Source organism: Apis cerana, linkage group LG4, assembly GCF_029169275.1.
Source record: "Apis cerana isolate GH-2021 linkage group LG4, AcerK_1.0, whole genome shotgun sequence".
In the NCBI taxonomy this organism is placed as follows: domain Eukaryota; kingdom Metazoa; phylum Arthropoda; class Insecta; order Hymenoptera; family Apidae; genus Apis; species Apis cerana.
The window spans coordinates 3,191,379-3,218,181 of NC_083855.1; the positions used below are offsets into that span (position 1 = coordinate 3,191,379).

At 38.2% G+C, this 26,803-nt stretch overlaps 2 protein-coding genes across 11 annotated transcripts in view; one reads left to right on the top strand and one right to left on the bottom strand.

Annotated features, from left to right (window-relative positions):
• Positions 1 to 26,803, bottom strand: part of LOC108003468 (paired box protein Pax-5) — a 139,122-nt gene that overhangs the window by 76,533 nt on the left and 35,786 nt on the right. For all 9 annotated transcript variants that reach the window (XM_062073557.1, XM_062073556.1, XM_062073558.1 and 6 more), the window contains exon 3: positions 26,238 to 26,267. In XM_062073557.1, coding sequence (XP_061929541.1) covers positions 26,238 to 26,267 — 30 coding nt within the window. The remainder of the gene's footprint in view (positions 1 to 26,237; positions 26,268 to 26,803) is intronic.
• Positions 22,203 to 26,803, top strand: part of LOC108003668 (uncharacterized) — a 64,561-nt gene continuing 59,960 nt past the window's right edge. The window contains exon 1 of one of the 2 annotated variants that reach the window (XR_009829441.1): positions 22,203 to 22,837. The gene's annotated coding sequence lies outside the window, so the exon portion shown is untranslated. The remainder of the gene's footprint in view (positions 22,838 to 26,803) is intronic. The other variant, XR_009829442.1, reaches the window with a different exon arrangement.

Below are 26,803 nucleotides of genomic sequence, written 5' to 3' on the forward strand. Positions count from 1 at the left end.
TTCAAGAATCTCTCCAACGTATCCGTAGCGGATTCCTATCCTCGTTACTGGATACCACCCACGAGCGCAGGTGTCACCAGACGCGCCATAAAACGGCGGATAATAACGCGCGGCATAATGACGATCGGTGGACCATTGTTGGCGGCTGTTAAGGAGTCGTGAATGCGGTGTGCTCGCGTGGACTCAACGAGCCATGGCGAGAAGCGGATGCTCCGCTTCTGACTCTGGCCTTAACAATCGAGATTGTTGTAGTAGCGGCATCCTCGAAACCATTCGTCGTCTTCTAACAAACCGCTAAATTCATCGCAGCCTTATCAAGCGAAAGAAGGAGATAATTGTAAATCTTTTCACTGGAATTTCATAAAACATTTCTCCTTAAGCGATCATATTTTTACACTTTGACTGTTCCAATCTCTGTTCTTCTTCGTGCCAGTCTTTCATCAAATGCAAACGTAACTCGGCATCAATTATTCCGTGCAATTTCTTACTCTCGAAAAAAAGATGAATATGCAATGAACATCGTAACGTTGATTTCCTTGCCTCGAATATTTTATTCTCTCAGTAGAAACTAAATTTCATCGTGGTTAATTGCGAATGAAGAGAGTTTCGAAAGCGGGCGAATTTCCTGCCGGTCAAATCGTCGCCGCGACCGCGAGTCGAGTCGTTCCGGAAGGGATCAGCTCCGTTTATAAACAGGGACGAACCAGAGCGCGTCGAAATTGTCGCAAATTGTTGGAGAACGCGAGAATATCCACGGGAATAGAAAGCACAGCGGCTGCATTCCCTGTTCGGCGAGCTTCGTCGCAAGGCCGATCGAAAGACAAAGAAAGAAAGAAAAGATCGATCAATCGAATTTGTCCGCGTTTCTCGCCTAAGCAAGCAAGCAGATTCGAAAACCGCAACGGAGCAGAAGAAATATACCGTGAAAGTTTCATACACGGCCGGTGAACACCGCCACGAACGGTGTATATTGTTCTTTTCGAGTGGACAGATTGCGCAAAAGAATTGCTCGTTAGCCTCTTCTTATTCGGAACGTGACGAAATAATGGAAGAATATTATTTATCGAGTTTTTGCTTGAATTTTTCGACTGTGTCATTATGCGTAATTTGGTTACTTAATCCTCTATTTCTATGGGAAATTATTCTTGCGTAATGAAGATATAATTTAAATTTAACGATACCCTCTAATTCTTCTCCTTGTTTTTTCCATCGTAAAATATTTCGATCGACTATTATTACTCGTCGTATGAATTACGAGATTCATATTGATTTAAGACGTTATAAATTCTTCACGTGTATTTATTAATTCTAGAAAATTCGCGTAGAAGAATTAGGGAATCGTTTTTCGAAATTCAAGACTTTTAAATAGCTTTCGTGTAAACCACACACTTTCGCAAGAAAAAAAGATTTCAAGAATCGAGATAATTCGCTCGTATTATCAATACACTACAAACGTTTGTGCAAATTAAAACTTTTATACAAGTAGAAAAAAATAAAGATCCCGATCCTTTAAATTTGCAACGCTCTTAAATGGAAATTTTTCTTCCTATATAAATTACAAGTATAAAGAAATATAATATAAGATTTAGGAACGTTAGAAAAAGAAGATCGATGGATAATAAAGACTTCGAATTCGGAGGACGAGGAACAGGTTCCTCGGGTTCCACCGAAAATCATTTGCAACGCGGCGTGACAGCCTATCATCCTGAAACCGCAATCCCGGTTATTGTACACCCGCGTACCAGTACGGATGGGTCGGTGGACTCGGCTCTGTGGCCACGCCAGCCATTATCCACGTCCGGTCAAGTGTTTCTAAACTACGATCACTAACCCCGTGTCCAATTGGCGCGGAACACCGTGAACATTTAAATTCGACGCCTCCGTAATTGCTTCTCGATCGATCTGCCCCGATTGAACATGCCGCGGTTTATATCCTTCGACCGTGCTGCTTGTAAATCAAATTCGAACGCGTATATACGTAAGACAAAATTTTTTCCCTCCTTCCGATAATTTATTTATTAAAGGGAAGAAATTCAAAGAAATTTCTATATTTTCACGCTTATTATTGACGCGCGTGTACACCGTGTGATACGTCGGTTTGCTCGATATACTTAAAACGGAATAGATCGGAATATATCTTTATCGGTGAACCGTGTAATATAAGCTATGAAAAACTGCATAAACTTTATAAGAGAGATTAACAAGCGAGATAAATCTGGCAAGAGGATACGATTGAAACGTCGACAAGTTTATTTTCGAGAAGAAAAAGAGGAGGAAGAATCGGTGATACGTAGTATTTCCATAACGTGGATGTAATATCTATTACGCTTCATTACGCGTTGCGTAATATTGCGTGCGTGAACAACATGAAAACCTTCGAGCCTCGTTCGTTACACTTTACGCACAGATAATTGCGCTTATTATTTAACGTCGTGGAATCGAAGCGCGCCGGAGGAGAGAAAAATCTTCTCTGCCCCCCCTGGCTGTCGTCGATCGATCGATTTCCGGCATGGCGCGCTGCGATCGCCTAATTATTAATCCCCTCGCGGAGACGCGGTCGAATTTATGGGGACAATCAATGCGCCTTAGTTTTATCACGGAGCAACGCTGGAGGTGAAATTGCACCGGGACGAATTTTGAGATAGAGAGAGAGATTGAAATATCTATGCAGATTATTGTGGTTGGCTTGATTTTCCGAAAAAATACTCGATCTTTGTGACAACAAAATTGTAATTTTTCTTCACTGCACGATATCGATCGGAAGTTTCGAAAAAAACTGATATGTTATTCAAAAAATAACGAGAAAGAATGTATTGATGCAGATAATAAAATTAGAAATATATATATATATTGATTTAATTTTTAACTTTTAAGATTTTTATAACGAATTATTTGTCGAATGCGGAAGCGAAAGAATAAAAGAAAAGGAAAGAGGGCAGAAATAAAATAATAGCGGAAGAATATTTGAATTGAAAATACTCTATTCCAAGTTTTTGTCTCTCGATGGAAGGAATGCTTTTTAGTTTTTAGAATGGATTGCTCAACGATCCATGATTATTCATGTGTCGTAAGTAAAGTATGTCGAAGTTTGTTCTTTGATTCCTCGTTTATCGATCTTGTGAATAATTGAAGCGACAAGAACTTGTTCTCGCTTAGTCCGTGATTAAAAACTATGGTTTTAAAAATGGATGATTGTTTTTACCGAGTTTATAACATATTTTCGTGTGTAAGAACAATGCGATGATTTTCTTTCATTTCATTCGTTTGTTAAAATAACCAGACGATTTTTCTTCGCTTCGTTTAAATCTACGATCGAGTAAAGAAAAAAAGGATTTTAAGTTAATGCAATTTCTATTTCTCACCTCTTTGAAATTTATTCCTACGAAACGACATAAATTATTTTTATTTCAAGTACTAGTAAATATTCTATGAGATTAAAATTTAAAAATAAAGGTCAGTTTGACGTCTATCTTGCAATTATTATTAACCGTTGAATCAAAAATTCATTTCTTTATACGCATAAATAACTTGAAATATCGACTGTAAAAGTAGAAAAAAATTCTTCGTCAAAAGAAATGATCGCATACCTCGAGGCAGTAACGATTACAATTGCTATTTGCATCACTCACGATTTATTCCGATTCCGATTAATACCAATCTATATGGAAATTCACGATGATAAGTAGAATCCGTTATCTGTTTCGATACGTTATATCATGATGGATCGATTCTATCTTGATTAATTAATTCAAATAAAGAAATTTTGACATTAAATGAAAATCAATCCTTATAAAAATTACTCACATTATCGCGATACAATTACGATAATTGATTGATACACGCATTAAAATCCTTTGCACGACGAATATTCGACAAAATTCCTTCGAATTTTATCACGATCGCAGTAGCCTTTTCCCTAAAGATAAGAAAAAATTATTCGATATAGGGCACCCAACATCCGGGTCGTCTTTCTGATCGCGAATCAAAGAGCGGACCGACTCCTCTCGAGTTTCTTCCTTCGCGTGGAATAGAGCAGGTTATCGGGAAAGGGAAGGGTTAAGAAGCTCGTATGGTATTCCGGATCAATTAACCGAACAGCGGCGAGGTTAACACGCGTGTATGAAAAGGGATGCTGAACCAAGCCTTTGGTATGCGTGGCCAGATCGTTGCCAGCTTGTACGAATAGGTTGCGTGTAAGTGGAACGCGAGTGGAGGATGATGTATCCTGGTTCGATTAGTTATTTTTCCAGAATGAAACGAAGGCCTTTATTATATTTTTTTAATTCAAAGGAATATATTTACAAAGATTGGTAGAAGAATTTATCAATGTTTAATATCGATCTAGTAGTACAAAGATCCTGGTATCGGAATCCTGGTTCAACACCTTGATCGATCACTGCTTTTTCCTTGACATCATCCATCAGTAAGTTCCTTTTATCGAAACGATCTATCTACCGTTTTCGAACAAACGATAAATATTCTCTGCGGAGAACTTCAAAAAATAATCATTTCCGAGATTCGATGAAAAATTTTCTTTTTCTAAATCACGTCGTCTGGGATTCAAATTTCATTGTAGATAACATTGGCGCGAGAGAGAAGGATCGAGCACAAAGAAAAAGGCGCGAAATCTCAAGCATGCGAATAACAATTGTTGGTGAACGGTCGTAAGATACGTCATATGTCCGTAACGCAAGCGAGCCGGCGTTTATCATGTGAACACAAACGAGATTGTCACCTGCACCACGCGTGAGCACGCGCCCTCGCGTAGTACTCCCTACGTTTCGTTCTTACATTACCAGGTGTCCACCTTCTTACGATCCATGCTCGACTTTAATTCCTCGTCGAAAGTAGAGCTTGCCATTTCAAACGATTCTTTCTCGCGAATTTTTTCGTATAAAAAATCTATTTAATATTCGTACTATATTCGTAGAATATCTGTAGCTTTTGTAAGGAATGAAAAGATTGTTACGAATTGAGTAACTGTAGAAAAAGATGACGATTCGATTAAGACATTTGATTTTATACAAATCAAATGAATCTACTAAATTTTATATTACGAATATTTATTTATCACGTGTTAAGTCACGCTCAAAAAAAAATACATATATTATTAATAAATTTTTGTAATTTATATATATATTTTACTCAGTTTCTTCAAAAGAATACCCCCACGAATGGTGCGAAATTAACGTTTTTCCAACATCCTCGTTTCAACACTGGGGTAAAAAAGGTTGTTATACAGATGGAGGCAGACAATTCCGTGCCACCCGGTACATATGTAACAGGCCAAGTCTCGCGGATGCATTTGCTAAGCGGATGCATTCTCGGTTGTGCGTTCTCCGTATACTTGCTGCCACTTGCCTCTTAGTCCACCTATCACCTACCCAGGCGAAACACAGTGGTCATTGTTTACGAGATTGTTTGTTAATACGACACAGGGGAGCCGGCGTCCCCCACTTTTAAAAGCTGGTGTTAGCACCAGGGCGGCGTTCGCATTTCAAAGGAAAATTGTAAACTCCTTCTTTGATTTTATTGCGAATATATTTAATGGAGATTAATTGACAAAATTCGATGACGATCGTAACAATCGCATCTCTTTTATCAATATTCTCTAATGAATTTGTCTTCTTTCCTTTTATTGCCACGTTAATAAATTAAACAATTAAATACGGGTGAAATAGAGATGTGTAATAAGTTACGCAGCATGCTAAGTTATAATACGATACAAAACGATATATTACGTGATTAACGCAAAATTTAAATTTGTAACACAGATGATTAAAACCAACAATTTATTTCCAAACAATCTAACAATTAACCTATGCAATTTCACGTCTGCATGAATCATCGATACGTGCACGCGTGGTTCGTAATTTGATTGGAAATATTTGAAACGACCCATAAAAGTTTCGAAGAAACGTATATTTACCACGAAATCCATTGTTAAGAACCCAAAAACAAAGAGCTCGTAGAATCGCGCGAAAAATGTAACAATTTCGAAGCAAGAGCTGCACCGAAGGAGTACGATTTCGTAAAACAATTTCACAGCCAGATCCAAAAATGGGCGAAACTCGCTCGCTTTAAATGGTTAATCGAAATAAATCCGAGAACGGGCAAGAGCAATGTAGGGATTGTGATATATTCCACGTACATGGTGGAGGGAGCGCGGAAGCCTAGGATTACAAGTGGTCGTCTTTATCGGGCCAACTTATCATAGACTTTTGTGAGTCGGGGCGGTTATGCAAATAGACCTCTATCTCTTTCTCTCCCGCTCCCGTGCCCCCGACGATCTCTCTAACCGCGTTCATTCTCTTTCTCCATCTCCCACCTGTATTCTTTTTATAGAGAGAACATTCATGGCGTGGCCGGACCTTACCGTAAGGCCCTTCTGGCGAACGCCTCTGCCAACCAGTCCCAGGTTGAAACATATGGCCGTGGTGCTCGTTCTTCGACGAATTAGACGATTCGATTCAACGAGATCTCGTTGAAAGAAAATATTAATTCTGGTTTTAAAATAAGAATATCGGAAATTTGGAATGAGTTTTGATACGAGATTGTGTAATTCTGTTAATTAGAAATTTGTAATAATAGATTGTAATAATTTTATCCACTTTTGATCAAGTATCTTGGAAAATTTCGATCAGAGTTGCTTTAAGCGATTATTTATTAAAATGTTCGAATAACGTTTATTACTGTGATTGATTTCCTTTTTATATCGTTTGGCGATTATTATTACAATAAACTATTAAATTTTGCTCATGCTTTTTGATTATTCTCATTTCTCGGATAAATATCGGAGACATTTCTTATTGATTTAACGATTAACTAACATTTTTTTACGACCATTGAAAAATAGAATTAGAAAAATTATCCTATTGAGTATCTAATAAAGAATCCAAGATAAAAATATCAAGATAATAAAAATCGGATAACTGCGTCGAAAGGAACGAGTCAATCGATTTTTTCCAAGATGCACGCCTACAGAGCACGGGATCGGTCGATTGCTCCCGGTTTCTAGGAAAATCAGCTCGCATTATCCGCGAGCACGACGAGATTATGATAATTCGCGGTGTCCATGCGCGGGGTGGACGAACGATTTTTATCTTTATTCTTTCTCTTCTTTTTCTCTAATCCATGAGTTTTATACCAACGCATCTACTCGATGGATATCGTCAATAAGAGGATCTGCAGAAATCTGCACCAGTTTCTTAATAGGGCTCCGAGTCTTGTTAACGCTAAAATTATCGACGTTGAAGGTAAAATTGATATCGTAGTTGTTTAATTGAAATATTTATAAAAATAAAGATCAAGTAAATCAATTAATTTAAATAAAGTTTATAATATAAGTATTCATTATATAAAGAATATGTAGATTATTATTGTTGTTTTTCTGAAAAATTTTAATCCATATTTGACGTAGAAGAATATATTCTCTTTTTCATTCCACTCGTTACATACTTGAAATATAAAACCTGTCATTAACATGTGATTTTCTTATTAGAGGTTCGTTAAAAAGCAATTTGTTAATTCTTTCCTTTTGATTTTGAAATCTAATTAATTATAAAAATTTGTTACCGATAATTGTTATCCGTAATTTTTATATATTCATTTTACGTTGAATCGTGAGAATATTCCTGTCATATCTATCTATCTCCATCAACAATTAATCGTTATCGACAACAATTTTAGAACAAAAAAAAAGAAAAGAAAAAATTTTAAAAAACCGTCGTTTCGAAAAATAATACTTTTCCAAATAGTTCTTCTGGTGGTCAAATTATACTTTTCCATAAGCATAGCTGGGAGGGATGGGATTGAAAATTTTTAATTTGAAATACGATCGAGGAGAAACGGCACGGAACGATAAGGAATAAAACGATCGTTTTGTTTAATTGCCCCACAGTCGAGAATCTAGGAAATAAATTTCCGTTAAAGTACGACCGATTACAGCGAAATTCCACGAAACGGACAGTGTGATGCCACGGTATCCTGCTCGAATTTTATATTCAGATTATATAGTTCCCCGTGTTTTCCCTTGGTCGCCGGTTACGACTGTCGGAATCGTCCTGTTTTATCGTTCTGTCGATTCTATGGATAATGTTTACGGGACGAAACATAGCGAGGCGTGACGAAAAATATAGATTCCTCGACTAGGACGAATCTACGAATCGCCTTTTAATCGAATCTACAGTTATCGGGTTAAAATTTATCTACGAGATTCCTATAATCGGGTTACAACAAAGATCCATTTAAAAAAGATTCACCAAGTGTTGCACTCCCCCCTTATGAGCTCGATGATCCAGCACACATTTCGCGAATATTATCCTCGACGTGAATTCCATTGTTCCAACAAATATGATACGATCCATCATCGCGTTTCATCTAATCCCACACAGATATGCACATCGAAGGAAACGAGACACCCCCAAGTAAGACGGTTAAGCAAGTCAAAGCGAGCGAAAGCGAGAGGAAGAAAGAAATCGCGATACGATCTTTAATTGTTCGTGCAAAAGCGGGCTAAATCGAGGAGGGGGGTCCGGACACGCTTTTACCAGTCGACAGCCGGCCCATGCCACGGCGAAAGGTCATCGCAAGAGCTACTACCACGACTTGCCAGAGAGCCGAATACTCTTTCGCAATCGATCGACTCGTATGCTAAAAAGTCGCGTTGTGAGAGTGCAATAAGTGTGCTCGATTGTGCGGGCACGCACGCGGCCTGTCGAGCGCCACGATCGATCGATCGCTTTGTCGATCGGTGGATGTCGATTGAAACGTTCTTTCTTGACGCTGGTAAAAGTGGCCTGGCCTGGTAACGCCTGTCCAGTTGATTCGAGTACGCTCCTAGCCTGGATATGCATACGTGTGTTTTGATGGAATTTTGCTTGGGCGGATTTGGAATAATTTATCCCAGGGTTGAGCTGAACTCAACTCTCGTTGAATTTCGACTTCTTGTCATCAATGATAGAAATGCGATACACGGAACACGATACGTTCTGAACGCAGATACGAAGCTCTGGGAATTAAAATGGAATTAAAAAATTATAGAAATTAAGAAATTAATATTTATGAGTTAATAATTAAGAAAAGAGGATATTTCGCTTCGTGTGCTTTTATATGCGTGATGTTATATCTTTAATTTCACGAATAACAAGAACATCTTTTAAATTTGCATTTTAAATTCAAACGAAACATTGAACGAGCATTATCGGCGCCACGCGTCTTAACTCGTCCATCGATCCGTGGCATAGAACGAGGAAATGCAAATCCGCATTGTCCTTTACATACGCACACATAAAACCAGGATAAAAGACGTAAATGGCGTTCCTGCGCGCGATTAAACTCCATAAAACCGCGTGTATCAGCTTAGTCCGCCAAAAAACCCCGATATCGAGCGATCTTTTTAACCATCATTAGATCCATTAGAGCGGTCGATAAAACGCTCCAACACGAGATAAGTGTGTATACAGTTAGTCGAATGGGGAGGGAGGGGGGGGGAAAAAAACGAGCAAGGTCCGAGAAGAGACCCAATAAGGATTTTCATCCCGGCCATGTCACAGATTGACGTTATTACAAACCGTATCATCGCGTTAATATTCCCCACTGACGAACGGATCCACTCTCCTTCTCCGACCCATCGATCCCCACCACTCCCATCCTCGTCCCTCCACCGTCCACGTTCGAAGCCACGTCGGAAGAACTCGCCTCGTAAACTTGTCCACGAGTTTTTCGTCCCCTTATCTCGGCTCTCGGCCGTGGAATCGAGTGGAAGCCGAGATCAGGTGCAAAGTATCGTAATTGGGTTTCACCGGAAATTACAAGGATCGCGGCGGCCAGAGGTGGAAGCGGCGGCCTACTTGGTGCTGCCTCTGGCGGCCAAAAAAAGAGGTAAGAAGGAAGGAGGCAGCGCCGGCTAGAAATTGCGTGGGCTAGTCGAACTGTTATCGCGTCCCTCATCGACTGTCGACCGAGCTTGGAGAGAAGGCAAGGTGGGAAGAAAAGGAGAAAGAAAAAAAAGGAAAGAAAAAGAAAAGTCCGTTCTGGACTTTCTCCTCGAGCGAGCTTAACGCCCCGATCGAGAAACGATCTACGCTGTAAATCTTTTTCCTTCGTCGATCGTCCTCGTCGCGACCTCGTCCCTCGTGGGCGTGTTCCGCACCTGCCGTGTGCACGATCTCTGGCAGTTTCTGACATTGTGTGTCGGCGATTCAGGAATAGCATATCGATTCCGTAGCGTAACAACGTGCCTTCCGTGATCTCGAGCAGTTTTCTGATGCTCTGCAGACCGTTAGCCGGGAGAGGATCGGAAATTTCGAGCTTGCTCGCTCGGTTTTCCGGTTTGTAGGTTGGTTGATGATAGGGGAATCGTGTACATGATTGTAGACGGGTTGTTTTTGCGTGCAGAGATGACCGTCTTTTCAGAAACTGACACGGTTAAAGTTATTCGAGGAATCGAGAGGATTCGAATCGTCGATTTTTGATATATATAAATATACATTATCGAGTATCGATTAGAGGAGTTCGACGTTTTTGACAGTCTTGTGATAAATTAAAAATTTAATGCGAATCGTCGTGTATTATTCGTGTAATTGGTAGAGAATTGTTTACCGTGTAAAGAAAAGTAGTGGAGAGAATTTTTTAAGACGACCGACTATGAATGACATTATTCTACTTTCACCAACGTGTAAGAACGAGATTCATTTATCGTCAGATTATTGTGCACAAAGAAAAAGTGATTTCAAATTTCACTGGTTGTAATAAAAATAACGAAAAGTAGATCGTATGGATTTTATAAGTCTAATCCTCGAAATGATTTATTAAAATATGCTCGAAAAAATATTTTACAAGTTTAGTTCGATTTAAATTAGAAGTTTCATTCCTTCGAGTTTTTATTGCCCCTTTCATTTTTTATATTTATTATTAATTTTTATTTATTTGCATTAAAAACTTTTGCAATCAACAAATAGATTAAGGATAAAAACGAATCAATTTCACCTAGTTGAATGTGAAAGCGATATCATTTATTTTTAAAACATTTTTAAATAGAAACTATGCTCTCGTTAAAATAAACTTAATTATACCCATAATTATTCGATATTGAAACAATTCAACAAACTCAAGCCTAGATATAATTCTGGAAAATTTTATTTCCCTTTTACGATAAAAGATACGTCAATCTTCATTATCGTGAGATTTAAACTCCAATCTCCATCTCTTCACAGATCTACACACAATCAACGTGCACAAGAAGACTTCCAAAAACAACCCATTAATACCCACAAAATAAGAAAAATTGGTTTAAAATTTTTCGCACAATATTATCCCTACGGACAATCGACAAAAATAAAATTCAAACCTAACGATATTGCCAACTTAATCCCTCCCCCTCGCTCAACTACACCCCTTCATCCATTAATCCAAGAACCCAGGAAGAGAGAGTTTAAGGACCACGTGCTGTTTCACCCCGGTTGCTTCGACTCCATCGGAAAGCGGTGGTTTCGCGTCTCTCGACAATACTCGTTTCATATTCGTTGAACTATGCAACGCGGAGGAACAGAGATTAATAATTTGCAGTTCCCACCCCGCCATTATCGGGGCACGAGGCAGGCGGATTGCGAGCATGATGCGGTGTGCTCAGCAGCCGCGGCTGCAGGGTCGACCGGTCACGATGGCTCGGGTAATGATAGCCTGCCCTCGCCTCATAATCAGTCCCCCCCATCTTAATTTATGTTTTGCCCCTCCTGTGGCCAACCTCCGCCACGGACACACCGTCTTCGATGTAGGTACCTGCCGCTTGCTCGCCGCCTCGCCTCTTTACTCCCGCTAATTTACCGTAATTCGACCGCGAGACAGCCAGGACGTACTTTTGATTCTGTCGCTGATTTGTTACGAGCACGTCGATCCGACCCCGGACGACCCTCGACGCTGCGCTATCCCCGCTTCCGGCCGGATGGGACTCCATCGGAATCGGCGTTTTCGTACTCGATCGTGAGAGGATCGTGCACGATCTTGATAATTGTGACGGTGGGAAGGATGATTCTTTTTTTTCGGAGAGGAAGGGGAGGAGAAGGTGTATGTATATTAAATTTGAAATAATGTTGCATGGCGGTGTTATATTGAATGCGTTAAATATTTTTCTTTTTTCGCATTTAATGTCGGCAAACGATTAATTAAAATAATTAGTAATCTTCTCATAAAGTGATAAGGTAAAAGATATATTTTTATAATGCGATGTCTCAAGAGATCTCATGTTAATTACCAATTCAAAATATTCAAACTATCTTAAAACGAGTGTTAAACAGGATAAAACAAACATTCTTACGAAAGCAACTCTCTTTTAAGAGATTCCGCTTTTTGCCTGTCCGACGTCGATCCTTTTTCACGAGTTTTTATCGTACAACAACGAAAAAAAGGAATGGAAAAGTGGAAGATCTTCTTCAGAATTATCAAACTACCAGTTTTCATCTTCCTTCTCCCGCTTTTCACTTTTTCCACCTTATCGTTTATCCAATTTCGTTTGGAATCTCTCGTGAGCGATAAGGAGACGAGGGAAAAGTTATCTTGAACCAATCACCGCCCCACGATAATTTTTCGTACACGAAGAATCCGTGAAATCGATCGAAATTAATTGAATTGAATTGCGCGGTTAACGATGCTCCGAGGCTGGAATTAAGAATCCTAGGTATCGGCCATTGCGTGCGGATGATAACTGACAAGTACACGCAGTTTGTTGACCCGAGCCTCGGCTCGCCTCGCCGGGACTATTTGCTAGCTTAACTCGACAATTCCTCGCTCTGAACAAGTTGCAAAGGTCTCGTCGTAAAACCTTAAAGGCCACTCTCGACTCTTTTAACCTTGGGATCGCTTCTGGGATACTCCGGATGACCCCGAGCGTTATTTCTGCGTTGCTCGCAAACATATCCCGTTTTTCTCTTCGATCCTGTGTTCCTCGATTCCGAGTAAATCGTTGCGCGCGTTGAGGCGAATCACTTTTCAAGTTCTTTTTATCTTATTATTTTTGACGAATTTTCTCGTCTAAATCCGATCCAGAATGCGCGTAGTTGATATATTTGAGTTACTAGAAGATTATCCAATAATTCTAAATACACGAAACTGAATAAATAAACAAGACGAAACATGTTTAAATTTATTAAAGCATATAAATTTGAGAAAAATAAGAGCGCGCAAAAAAATCAAAATACCGCGTGTATAAAATATCGTGCTGTTTTATTTCATCCCCGACAAATTTGGCGAGGAGAATTAGAAATGTCGAAATTGCAAGGGACAAATTTACCGGATGGGCAGACAGACAGCCAGGAGTGAAGGAGAGGGATCCGAGGATCGAGAGCGATCGTTTCGCGGCATGACATCGTAAATCGAGCACGCGCCCGATCCATTCTTATTTTCGCCATGCACGAGCACGCTTCACGTGCCGATCCATCGATTTGCATACGATCGATCGATGGTTAAGCGCCGATGGTCGCGTGGCGAATCGCAATGCGATCCGCACACCTTGCCAATTATGATGTTCCCCACGACTGTTATCAGATTATCCGCCCGTCATTTATCCGCATCCCCGCGCTAATGATTTCCACCGAGCGTAATTTACGCCGTCGATACTCGGTGTGCAAACACTCTTCCGGACGATGTCGCTCGAAATTGCAACCACTTCTCGATCGTTAATGGCCAAGTGTTGTGCGGCTATCTACGTTTTTTATCTACCTCGGTGAATCGTTTTTAAGGATATTGAATATTCATATCAGTCGATAGTTTTCCGTATGGGAGAATCTTAATTTATACGAATTGTTTTTAGCCTCGTGTTTTATTCATGCGAAACGTTCTTTCAGTTTTCCGGATTTTTCCACAACAGCTTATCCGCTGGATACGATAAATACTTTTTATTTTGTTTTTATCGTTGTCCGATTTAAATTACGAGCTGTTCCTTTTAATTAATATAAGTTTAACTGGGTGTGTAATATTTTTAAAACACGTTTTTATAATATTCCAATTTCCTTATTCCTATTCTTGCTCGTTTAACGAGGTACGCGAGGTAGGTATGCATTCGATTCAAAGTAGATTGATGTCGTTCGTGACCAGACTTAACCCAGATGCTTCGTTCGCTATAAAATATTTACACTAGATTTTTTTCAACTTTTAGATAAATTTTAATCATGTACACACGTTTCTTCCTTTCCGTCCGTCGGTCAGATTTAAAATCCTTCGTTCACTGCAATCTTTTTATTCCCATTACCCTATTATTATAATCCATAACAACGAGCACTGCATTTTCATATGATTAGAAAGGGATTAATATCCTAGACAGGCTACTAAGAGTATATACATATACATATATATATATATACATATAAATATACTTCTTCTTGAAAGAAGATTGAAGACCGTATCCCACTTATCGAGGTCAGACACTCATAGGTTATCTACGTATCGTAAATCGACTCGAAACTTCATTACACTTGGAATTTCCTTTCTTGCACTACATTATCCCTAGTCTTCTATTTCTACAATATTCCATTCACGACGTTTAATCTTCATCATCTCCCGTAAAACATTATCTCGTAACCATCTCATACCACTCTCGAATCTTTTTCCTTTTTTTTCCCCCTCCCCACCATTCACTCGTGCTCCACCCTTGCCCCACCGTAACTGGATTTCCCAATTCAAAATCGAAGGGATGCTCGAACGAAAACCCGTAAATGGCAGAACCGTGACGCACAACACAACCGTTCGTGTCGATCGAGTGCGTTAATCTGAGAGCGGGCGAAACAACCGAACTGCGGAAGAAACGCGGCGGCCATTAATCGAACGGTTCGATGGTCAAGAACCAGTTCGCAATCAGTTCAACCGGAAAACTGGGGCGGGGGCCACCGGTGTTTCACGTGGTGCGTGCACGTGGTGCGTGCACACGAACGTAAACATGCCGCGCGGAAAAATCTGTGGAGAAACGTTTCCGCCAATTTTATTGCATTTACGACTTTAACATTCCTCTCCAATTTTTCCCCCGTTTACTTATCGACGATTATTCCATCGAATTACTCGAGTAATTCGATCTTCTTTATTTTAAAAATTCGTCAACGTATTATAGCAATAAGTATTATACCCTACGTTCACGTAGGTAGGCGGAAACATAAAGTGGTCAAGTTGGAAGCGTGCCCTTGGAGTGGGGGGAGGTGGAATTGCGAGATATCGAGAGAGGTAGGTCTAGGTCTAGGCGTCTATTGCGAGTCCAGGGGGCTGATATAGTCGAGTGCTTGCGGGGGTGCAACGTGTGGCCTCGTTACGTTAATGGCGTCATGCTCTGACGCCCCGCAGACTGCTCCACGGGTCAGCCAATGGTCGCCGAGGAGTCAATGGAACCCCTTCGATTGCGGGGATAAAAGTCTCTCCCTCGAGGGATGCGTCTCTCCTTTAAGAAAGCTCGGACACGCTCTTTTTTCCCGACCCACTGTTAATTCACGAGCTAAGTAATTCGATAAGATCGAGGAGAAATGCGAAGATCAAACCGTAAAATTCCGTTTCCATTATTTCTTAGAACAAGGCGATCGACCCGCGCTCACTTTCACGGAGAGGAAACCGGTAAGGTTTCCATATCTAATCGAGCCTCTTCTTGTACATATCTTATACAATCGCCATAAAGTCAATATTTTCATTCCTCCGGCCGATCGCCAACCGATAATGCAACTTAGCATAGGAGAGCACTTCTTCTTCTTCTTCTTCTACACTTTCTCCACTTGGTCGGCCACGAGATCCGTATTATTAAGTTTCCATTCCACGCTATCGATCTCTCCGTACGTTATTGAAATTCTTGGATGCATCGTCTCGCGACAGAATGGCCGGCCGCCGTTCCAGTTTCGCGGAGATAAACGCCGATTAATCTGCCCTGGATCGGCGTACGGATTCTACGCGGCCTATAAATAACCCTGGAGGATCGGGAAAACAGGAGATAAAAGGGGGAGGAACAGGCCGGGAACGATCCTTGCTTTTGATTGTTTTTTGCGAAACAATTAGAACCGGCTCGACGTCTTAATCTCGGGCCAGTGATCGAGCGAATTCTTCTTACGCGCCATCCCCCGGATTATACACGCTCTCGATTGTTATTTATGGTACTGAGAGAGGTGATACGATATTTCTTCCCAGCTTTTTTCCTTCGAACCGGTTCCTTACTTTTGCTCGCCTCGTGCAAAAATAGTCGCTTCGTGGAGAGGGACTGGGAAGCTTGTTAAAATTTTTATGGAAATATTACAATAGAAGATCTCTATTAATAAATTTAAACGTTTATTCGATTTTACGTGAGAAACTTTTCTAACAATATATATTTTCTTACTCTTTCTCAATGCTATGATATAGGCAGTTCAAGCGGTATTACATGTAGGATTAATAAATCTTTTATAGTTTTCTGAGCTTCTGTTCGACAGAAGACACGCAAGAAAAGGCACGCGTTAAACTAATAACATTAAATTTTCGTCTCTTTATTAACCAATAATAAAAGAAAACGAGGAAAGGAACGTAAATAGATGCGAGTATCGTATAATTAGTTACGATAAGAAGAAGAAGTAACGATTATATGCGTACGCCTGTCTGACCAACGACACGCCGCGTGTCATCGATTTCCATCGAGTTTCTTGTATTACTCACATCAATTACTCGATTCCCTTGCACGTATGCGTCGACGACCAGGCGATGGTCACATTGTACGTTACACACGTATGTTATTGACGATGGAAAACGAAACTTCAATAATAAATTCGATTTATCGATATATTTTTGTATACCAACTTGTATATCTTAACCATTGAAATTAATCCTTCAAAGATGTTTCATAAATGAATATATTTCGTTCACTCTGAATAAGATTGATTGATCGTACTTTTGCAAAAAAAAAAATATTCAGAATCACGAGTAAAATATTTTATATTAAAAAGGAGAAAAACTGTTCGAAAAAATTAACTTCGCGTTAACCGGTCATCCTTTTCTTTTTTTTCAAAGAACAGGACTATCTCAGGAAAAGTGGAACAAATGGAAAATATGAACGTATAACTGCAGTCTAACGGATCACGGTATAATCAAGACGAGCCAGATCCATCGGAATGATGTTTCCTTAATTAAAAATTCGCCCGCAGGTTTTCCTTAATTAAACCGTGATAACAGGTCGTGTCCAAGCTTTCTCTGATAAAGCTAATCTTCTCTCGATCAGTCTTTTCCACGTGATGTTAGAAATTGATCGTCTTTTTTTAAGCGAAGATGAAGCGCAAGGGGAGGGGAAAGGGCGACAAGAAAGAAGATAAAAAAGAGAAGTCGATGAAAGTGGAGGAGGAGAAGTTTTCATTAAATCCCACTCGAAGCTATATTGCACGCACAATTGCAAGAGCATCGTGCTCTCGGCTATCTCGTTGCCGTAACTGCAACTTCCTTCGACCATTGCTTGCACAAATATCCTCGAATAGCGATCGTGAATTGCTTACATCTGCGGAAAAACAGGTACCTTCTCGAATATAAAGTATCCTACACACGATAATTTAACTTATCTCCACGAAAAGTTATATTAATTGTAAGTTGAGGTAATGTAAGCTGTTACTACTTTTTAAAGATTAGAATATTTATATTTTTTCCAAGTAATGCACAAGAAAATATGAGATCGTATAATTATGATATCATATACATAGTATCCAATCTTTTTCTTTCAACAATGAATAATTGTGATAATATTATAATATAAGTATAATAAATTTTTTAAGAAAGAAATTGACTGAATCTATCTTTTAAAGTAGGATATGTAATCCTTTGAGATGTATTATCCATCTACTAATTTTGAAAAAGTTAAGAATATATAGTTACGTCAAAGACAAAAACAATATTTCAGAGAACAATTGAAAATTCTGTTCAAAATTCTAATGTATTTGAATTGCATAATAATTTAATTATTTATTGTAAGAAAATATTACATTATAAGGAGACTACAGTAATTAGAATAACCTAAAGTACACCAATTATAACTCATATATATATGTATAATACTTGAAGATATTAAATATTTAGCGAAAATTTAATACTCCTTTAATTTCGTTACATTTATACCAAAAACTCTCTACACGTACTGTTAATAATATATGTATATACAGCATTATAAGTATATTCTTCGTATACAGTACTTGACCATATATGGAGCAACTGTATGGCCAGAGTCACTATATCAAAAATTCACTACACGTATCTTTCTACACGTAGCATAGCAAGTTTCATCGTGTACAGGATAACCGTATGCGCGCTCTAAACTGGCCAAGCTTCGAATTAAACGGACTCTGCGTGTGGGTGGCGATCGTGTTTTTCGAGGATGGCCGCGAGTATTTATGACGAGCAACATTGTCGAGGAAAATGCGGCCGATCCATGGGCCGATATTAATGGCACGGTAATTAGCGTGGCGGTGGTTTGTTGCCTGATTGCTTTCGTAGGCCGAGTCGTTTTGTTTTGAGAAATGAGTACAGTCGGGTTGAGGAATTTTTTTGTCGTTAATTAAACGGCCGGACTCTTGAATGGATCGTAATGACGTAATCGAGGAGTGTTGAATCAAACTGATAAATCGATCTCTGTGTGCGAATTTTCTTTGATGAAGCTTTTCAAGATTCGATGTCATAAGTCGAACGATTTAAATCTTCTTACCGATATTATTCTCTACGTTGTCAGGGTTCGTTTGCTGCATAAATTGGAGATCGGCCAGGTTTCGTGGAAGAGAAATTCTTTGATGTAATGACAAGATTCTAGGTAGTTTCGTTGGATACAGGAAATCAGTCGTTTAATATTATTTTGCTTGGTACTTTTCCTCTTTTTTTTCCCCGTAAAGTGTAGACACTTTTTAACCTTTTGTAGTTCAACCTCTTTTTCATTAATTTCTCTTTTCTCGTCTTACTAATTTCTTACGATAATGATTTTGGTAACAAACAAGATTCTAAAGAATTCGAACAGGCTTTGTAATGATCTCTGTTGTTAGACCGTGATACCATCTTCTTTAAATTAATTTTAATTGATTATCCTAACTGTATGTATATGTATGTCTTAATCCTTTATTAAGCAGAATTTTTAAAATTACTATCGATATAATAACGATGACAAAAATAAGATCAAAAAGTTTCGCAAGATTAATAAATCTATGAAAAACGAACGACGTAAATAATAATAACGTATGAAAACAAATATATTCGTTCGAAGAAACACTGCGATTCTACACAATTTATCCTAAATCGCTTGAAAGTTCGTTTTCGATGACCGGTATGCACCAACGATGATACCGTTGCGAGGCAAAGAGCCACACCCTTGCCGTTGCACACATGCATTGGTGCACACGCGATGGATGCAGCGGCAGATACACGTGACTATGTATATACAACCGCTCCGCGGTCGTACCGATTGTATCTAGGCGTCGGGACGCGGCAGAGTTGGAAAAGGGAAGAGCCATGATGGAATTCGAGGCGAAATCATCGATTTCCAGCATCGATCTGCCGGCTTCGTGCTTGGACCGTTTCTCGTCAGACGCACGAATTCCACGACACGTTCCGTTCCATCTCTTAAAGAGATCTTCCGAAGAAGATCTAGCTTGGGACCGTAGATCAAAGGAAAATCGAAGTACTACATTACTCTAAGATGTAGAGAAAATCGATGGACGGAAATTATTCGAAGGCTCTCGCTCTTGGTAGCGAGAGATTCCGCGGAGTTCGATCGTTTCTCCGCTGTCCGCGTGGAATAATTTACAGGCTCGTGACGCCGAGAGAAAATCGAACGGCGGAACAGAAATTACGCGGTTATCCCGTCGAAATTGGCACGACTACTCGGTCTCGCGCCGTATACACGGTACCAGCGTGTCGTCGAACAGCTCCCTCCACGGCGCGTGTCATTAAACCAGTATCCTAGACAACTGGCGCTGATTATTTAGCAATACAAATCATTCCGCGTGCGAGCTCTATCTCTGGATCGGTCTGTCCTTGTCCGCACACCGTGCACGATGCTGGCTCCATCTTCGTCACGCTCGCGATCAAGCGGGTTTTCGCGTGCGCGGGCGTGGTACGTACCACTTACGCGCGAACGGAGAACGAGACACACGCACGAACGAGGTGTACACCGGTGAATGTTACGTGCACCGGTGTGTAAGTGTGCATCAGATAGCCGCGTGGAGAAACAGTTTCGTTGATTAGCGAGCTCGTTGAACCGGCCGTATTACTTTGTCGAATCGCAGAAACGCTTCGTCGAGAGACTTATGGCGGTCACCGGGCTTAAATATTGTCGCCCGTGTCCACAGAGAGCTTTATCGACCGACTCTGACCGTTGCTCCTGGACGGAAGACGGGAAACGAGATGGAGAAGTATGGTAGTTGGGAATTTGTTTGCGACTCGAAGCGATCGTGTAGCTTGATTGTTTGAATAGATGCTGGTTTCTCGGGATTTCATGATGGCCGGTAATGAGGTTTTGTATCGAGATTTCTCGTTCAATCGAGTTACGTTTGGCCGAGTATAGAATGCAGATGTAAGGGGAAATTTAACTGATATAAACATAATATAACTCTATTTTCTCGATAAATATTTGTACTGTTTACTAAAATGGATCTTTGCTGATCTACATTAGGTACTATGTTTCTATTTGTAAGTGAATAAGATAATAATATGGATTCTAATATGTAAAGAAGAAGATATTGAGAATTTTGTTTCAAAAAAAAATTGAAATGTAGTCTTAAATGTTCATGGAATGCAAACAGATATAATAAAAATATTTCAATGGAAATTAACTGAAGATAATATAATTTTATCTTTTGCTTAATCTAACCTTAATACTACTTAATACCATTAACCTTAATACCATTATCCTTAATACTATTATTTATTGAAAAAAATCTTACCTGATCTGTTTAAAGTAGAGTAATTTAATCTTTGTAACTAACTTAATTGCTAATAATATAAAGTCTCTGAGAATTCCAAAAATTTCAAACATTTCATAATTTTGCTCTTAATATAGTATCATATATTAATATATTAAATTCTATCAATTAATTTCTCATTCATCTTTAATTAGATTTAGATTTGCACTTATAACTTTTATTTCTATAATTCTACAATTTTATTTATTATAGCCATTCCATAAGATTTTAGTCAGATTTGCATTTGTAATTTTTATTTCTACAATTTTATTTATTATTCTACAAGATTTTAATCGGAGAATTAATGTACTTATATATTTTAATTTCACTGATTTTAATTTTTTAATTTTAATTAAGAATTATAATAATGAGATATTAATAATAATGAGAATTAAATATTAATTTTACTAAAGCTATATAAAATGTTTTTAAAATTTTTAAATCTCAAAGAAAAATCTAATATTTACATACTTTCTTAGTTATCCATTTAATATTATATTTATCTGAAATACTGTTCATTGAACAAATACTTCTTGATTCATTTAATAATTTCAATTTAATAATATTTAATTTAAATAATAATATAAACTATTAATAGAAACTTTTTAGAAGAAACTTTTTAAAAAAAACTTTGTAGAAAATTTTTAAAATCATTAAATCCTATTAGAAAATATCTATATTTTCAAAACATATTTAATTCTAATCTATCTAATCTAACACTATTCATTGCACAAATCTTTCTTGATTCAAAATATAGTTATTTAATTTACAATTAACTAAGCATTAATATGATGTATTTAAAAAAAGTTATTCAAACTTTTAAATCTCAATGGAAAAACTAAGAAATGGTATTCAATCATCTAGCTTAACACATTATTTACTGAATTTTTAAAAAGAAAGTTATCTTTTAACATTAAACATGCATGTAAAAAAAAAAGATTTAAAATTTCTAAATCCTATTAGAAAAACTATATTATCTATATTATTTTTTAAAAGTATTCAATCATCTATCTGATACATCTATCTAACCTAACATTATTTTCTGTACAAATTTTTCTTTCATCAATTCAAAATACAGTTATTCTACTTACAATTAAATATTAAAATTAAATATAAAAACTTAAAATTTTTCAAAAACCTTTAAATCCCAGAAGAAAAACACGTATCTACGTTATTTCTTGAAAGTATCCAATCGTCCATCTGGTGTATCGTTGAAGTTTAAAATTTTCACATCCACCATAGCGACCGTTTCCAATAGAGACGCTCCTTCAGTATCAAGTTGCTCACGATGCTGGTTCGATGAGTCATCTCGCGGGCAGAAAGATCACAGGATAACGCGTTATCGCAAAGGTCGTCGGCCAGATCGATGTTATCATCGAACTAATCAGCGCACAAACAACCGTTCAACGAGACGAATAAACTGGCAGAAGTCATGGCGGAATAGTTGCTTCCTGAATCGTGCAAGGCGTCATCTGACGAACAGTAGGCGAGCATTCTCGATACCAGCGCCATGAAATAGTTAATCTCAAAGTGAAATCATGGTGAAACAAACTGGTGTCCAATTGAAGTAGCACTATGGCCAGTTGACCCGAAATACGCGCTCGAAATAATCGCCGCCATTAGTTTCTTCGCGCGATCATCATTTACTCCGCTATCAGTGTACGGTGGAATCGATCTTTCATACTGAACATCTTTCTTGCACCGAATGATATTTCCTTATCCTTCGGCCATTTGTATTTATTAGCTGAGACGCGTAGTTATATATGTATGTGTGAATGTGTGTGTGTGTTCTATAGAAAATGGAATGTGAATATAACGAGCATCATCCTGTGACATTTCTTGGAAATTGGAAGGATTGAATGAAAGTCCATCTTGAGAATTGGAAATTGAACATAAACTTCATGAAATTATTGAAATTGAACAAGGTAAAACATAGTTATAGATTAGATTTGATTGTCATTGCTAAACCGACCATAACCTCTTCAATTTAATGTCAATTCCAATCGTTATTAACAAATCTATTCATCATTATTTTAAAATTTTGACTATTGAAACATTTTCTTTGTCTCTTTTATCAAAGTAAATTAAAATCTTATTCCAACTTTTATCAAAAATAACATATTTCAAAATATCAATGGAAAACAGATACGTTATATATCTTTATCTGAATTTTAAAAAGCAGCATATGATAGAAATATTATTTTCATACAAAATATAATACAAAATACATACATATATATAATAAATGACAAGCGTTCAAATATCTAGCTACAAAATTCACCTCTCTAAACTGAATAATATCAGAAAGAAAACCAAAATCGATACATATTACGCATATCTATTTTCCATTGGATCTCAACAATTCATACTTCTCGTACTTTCTTCAACGACTCTTTCTACGAGATCGCAATGTCTATCGACAGAAACATCCACTTATCGCTCTCCCTTTATCGTTCGTTCCTCGAGAGGCCCCGACACCGCGATTCGCCTTAATCGGAAGCGGGATCTCGCGGTATCGACTCTCGGATTTTTTCCCTCCCGGTTGAACCGAACGACTCGTCGTGGCCGATGTCATTATCCTAGGAGTAGTAGATAATGGCGGCTGGTCCGCGCGAATGCATGGATCGGCAGGCGAGGCATGCAGGGGCCTGGAGCCGCATTATCGCGGGATTACGTAAGCGCGGCATACGGTACGCTTGTGTGTTACGCTATAATTAGGACCGGGCTGGCATAACCGCGAGCCAAGCGCAAATACGCCTGTGTAATCCGCGTCCGTATTAATGACCGACGATAAACCTTAACGGGGGATGGATCCTCGGAGGTACGAACAAAAACAACCGAGGCACGTTCGATATATAGCGATGGAAAGAGAAAGAGAGAGAGAGAGAGAAAGAGTGGCGGCGACGGTGAAAGGATACACTTCTGATGGGATACACGTCATAGTGGGTATATAAATGTAGCGATGTAAGCTGGTTATTTTTTTTTTTTTTTTTAATTGGAAAAAATGATAAGAAGTTTTAGTTTCGACTGGTGAGAAATAGAATGTTATAAGAATGAATAACATGAAAGATATTTTGTGGAAGGTAATATGAAAAATGATCTCATATTAGAATTGTGGATCTTTGGAATATTTGAAAACGTGAATAAAGTGAAAGTATAAATGAATGAAGAGTGGAGAATATAAGTAAACAGAAAGTAGGAATCTTTTGCTTCCTTTATGATTGTAGGTTTTTCTTTAAGAAGATAACTTTAGAAATGAGATCTGTTAGAATTATCAGAAATACTTTTACTTAATCAAAAATTTTCAGAAAATTCTAATTTAACTATTTCAGAAATTAATAAATCTATTGGATATGTCCAATATTAAATAATAATATTCCAATTTTATTCAATTTATAATATATAAACAAAATCAAAGAATAGAATTAGACGTGATTTAGATTATTAATTGAATCTCATATAAATTTTTTCATATTTGTATAAATATAATATAATTTCTATAAATTTCTTTTTAAAAAAAGATCTATATAAATATATAGAAATGGAAAATCTATGGAAAATAAATCTATATATACGATAGTTAGCCACATTTATTAAGCCTAACTATGTAATACCTCAATTGTTCTCTCATCTCCAAATTTCCAATGATTATCCGCTAATATTCATTAACTCCAACGATAACACCTTAACTGTTCAATCTCTTCCTTAAATCAAGCTCGGAAATCCGCGTGAAAAAGATTTACAAATACAAATCGACGTATACAAGCGCCGGCGCAACACAATCGCCATAAATCAAATCGAGGCAAGGCTCTCTAACCAGGCGTCTCCAATAAATTAATAACCGCGCTCGGGGTTACGGTGTGGCCGCGAGTTCCTCCGCGTGGGCAAGTGGCGAAAATCAAGATCTCGCGGTTCTCGTTCACGACGTACGCTTGATTAATATCCAGATGTAATTACCGGGGCGGTTGGAAGGGTTCACGCGAGAAGAGGGCAGACGAACGAGGTCCAAACGAGCGGGTTGAAGAAGGAGGAGGACGAGAGGAGGATAACCGAGCAGAGGTGACCAAGAAGAGTAGGAGGATGATGATGAGGAGGAGGAGGAGGAAGAGGCTGTTAAGCTGCCGAGGGAACGAAATCCTGACAGATTTCATCGTGGGCTGACGTAAACAATTTGCGAATGTAAATACCTGTTGAATATTGAGCGCGGCTCGGGAGAGAGAGCTCGAGGGGCCTCACACCTTACGGCCCGTTTACCCTTTAAACTTGTGATTACCTCCACCTACCGCGGCGAGCACACTATAAGCGCCACACGTGTATCATGAATATACAGGGTGATTTATAAATTTACGTTCATATTTCAAGGGGTAAAATATTGCCCTTATTGCTCAACTCCTTTTCGACGACTATTAATGCTCTTTTAAAAGGACATTTTGGCATTGCTGATTATTTCGTAACCATGTATCCTTGTCAAATCGATCCTCGAAGTAATATTAAGAAAAATGTTTTTTAATCAAGGTAAAAAGGATATCACGTTTCATATTATTTTACCTTCAAGATATGTTACCATTCGAAGTTCCTTATATAAATATCCTTTTCCTTCTTTTACACAAAATTCAGAAGAAACCGTTATATTATTTATTTGACATTTTTATGAACTCGTTCACAGAACGAGTTTCCTAAAAAAAATTCATCGTATGAACACGCGAATTTGCGAATCACCCTGTATATGCATACACACAACGAATCGTTTCCACGTCATCGGCATAAATTATGCTCGAACATTGTGCTGCCACGCCGGATCCGCGGCCCTCGACGTGGATCGCGGATCTATCCGTCCGGATCGCGCGATTCGCAGGCGCGATCGAGAGCCTCGATAAACGCGCGAGAAAACCCTTCTTTGAAAGGACGGTGGGACCGGGGGCGTTAGGTTCCTTTCGGTTTCCTTCGTGAAATTATAAGCTGCGTGATGACTCGTAGGGAACCGTGGCGTTTCGTAGCCTGAATTTTTTTCCTCGAGGGGTTGATTTCGGTATAAGGATTTCATTTATGAAATTCTAATTGTAGAGGGTGAAAGGGTTATCCTCTTCTTCTAAAGAATCGTCTTTAGAGAGAATAGTAAGTAGGATCATGTATAGGACACGTATTTAATTGACAAAAATACAAGAAATTATAATTAGATTGAATTATTTATATTTGTTAAAAGTTAAAGTAATTAAGTATGATGTTGAAAAATAGTATTTCGAAATAGAGATATATCTACGATATACGATATTTGTTTCTATAGAGAGATATTTAGAATTAAGGTATGTTTATGTTTTGACTCACCGTCTTGGTTCATCCCGTGGCCACCGTCATCTGTTCAAAAGAAAGAAAACAAAGAAGTTACACATCGTTAAAATCGAAAATGGTACATTGATGAACTTTGTTCCTTTTCAATGGTTTTTACTTAAATGTCTAAATTAAAAAGAGACAAAATTATGAACATACCCCTTCATTTTTATTATTTTAAATCTTATACGATATAAAACTATAGAAATAGTTTCAATTTCCTAAAAATAAGAAATCATTTCACGGATCAACTAAATTACACGTCTGGGAATAATTTTCAACAATCGTAACAATACATCAAGTATTCACCTAAAAATTTCATCCATCAAATCGATAATTCTTAAAAGACTGAATCGAACCCTCCTCTTAAAAATCTACTAAACTAACCATTCCAAAACGATTCTCTACAATATATTACAAGTACTCAGTTATCACCCAAATTTCAATTATCAAGTTAATTTTTTTTTTAATTTCCTTAAAATTAAAAAATCCACAAGTTCTATTTAAAAATCCGTTCGAAGTTGGACGCGAATTCTTGGAAAAAAAAAAGAATACACTTCTTA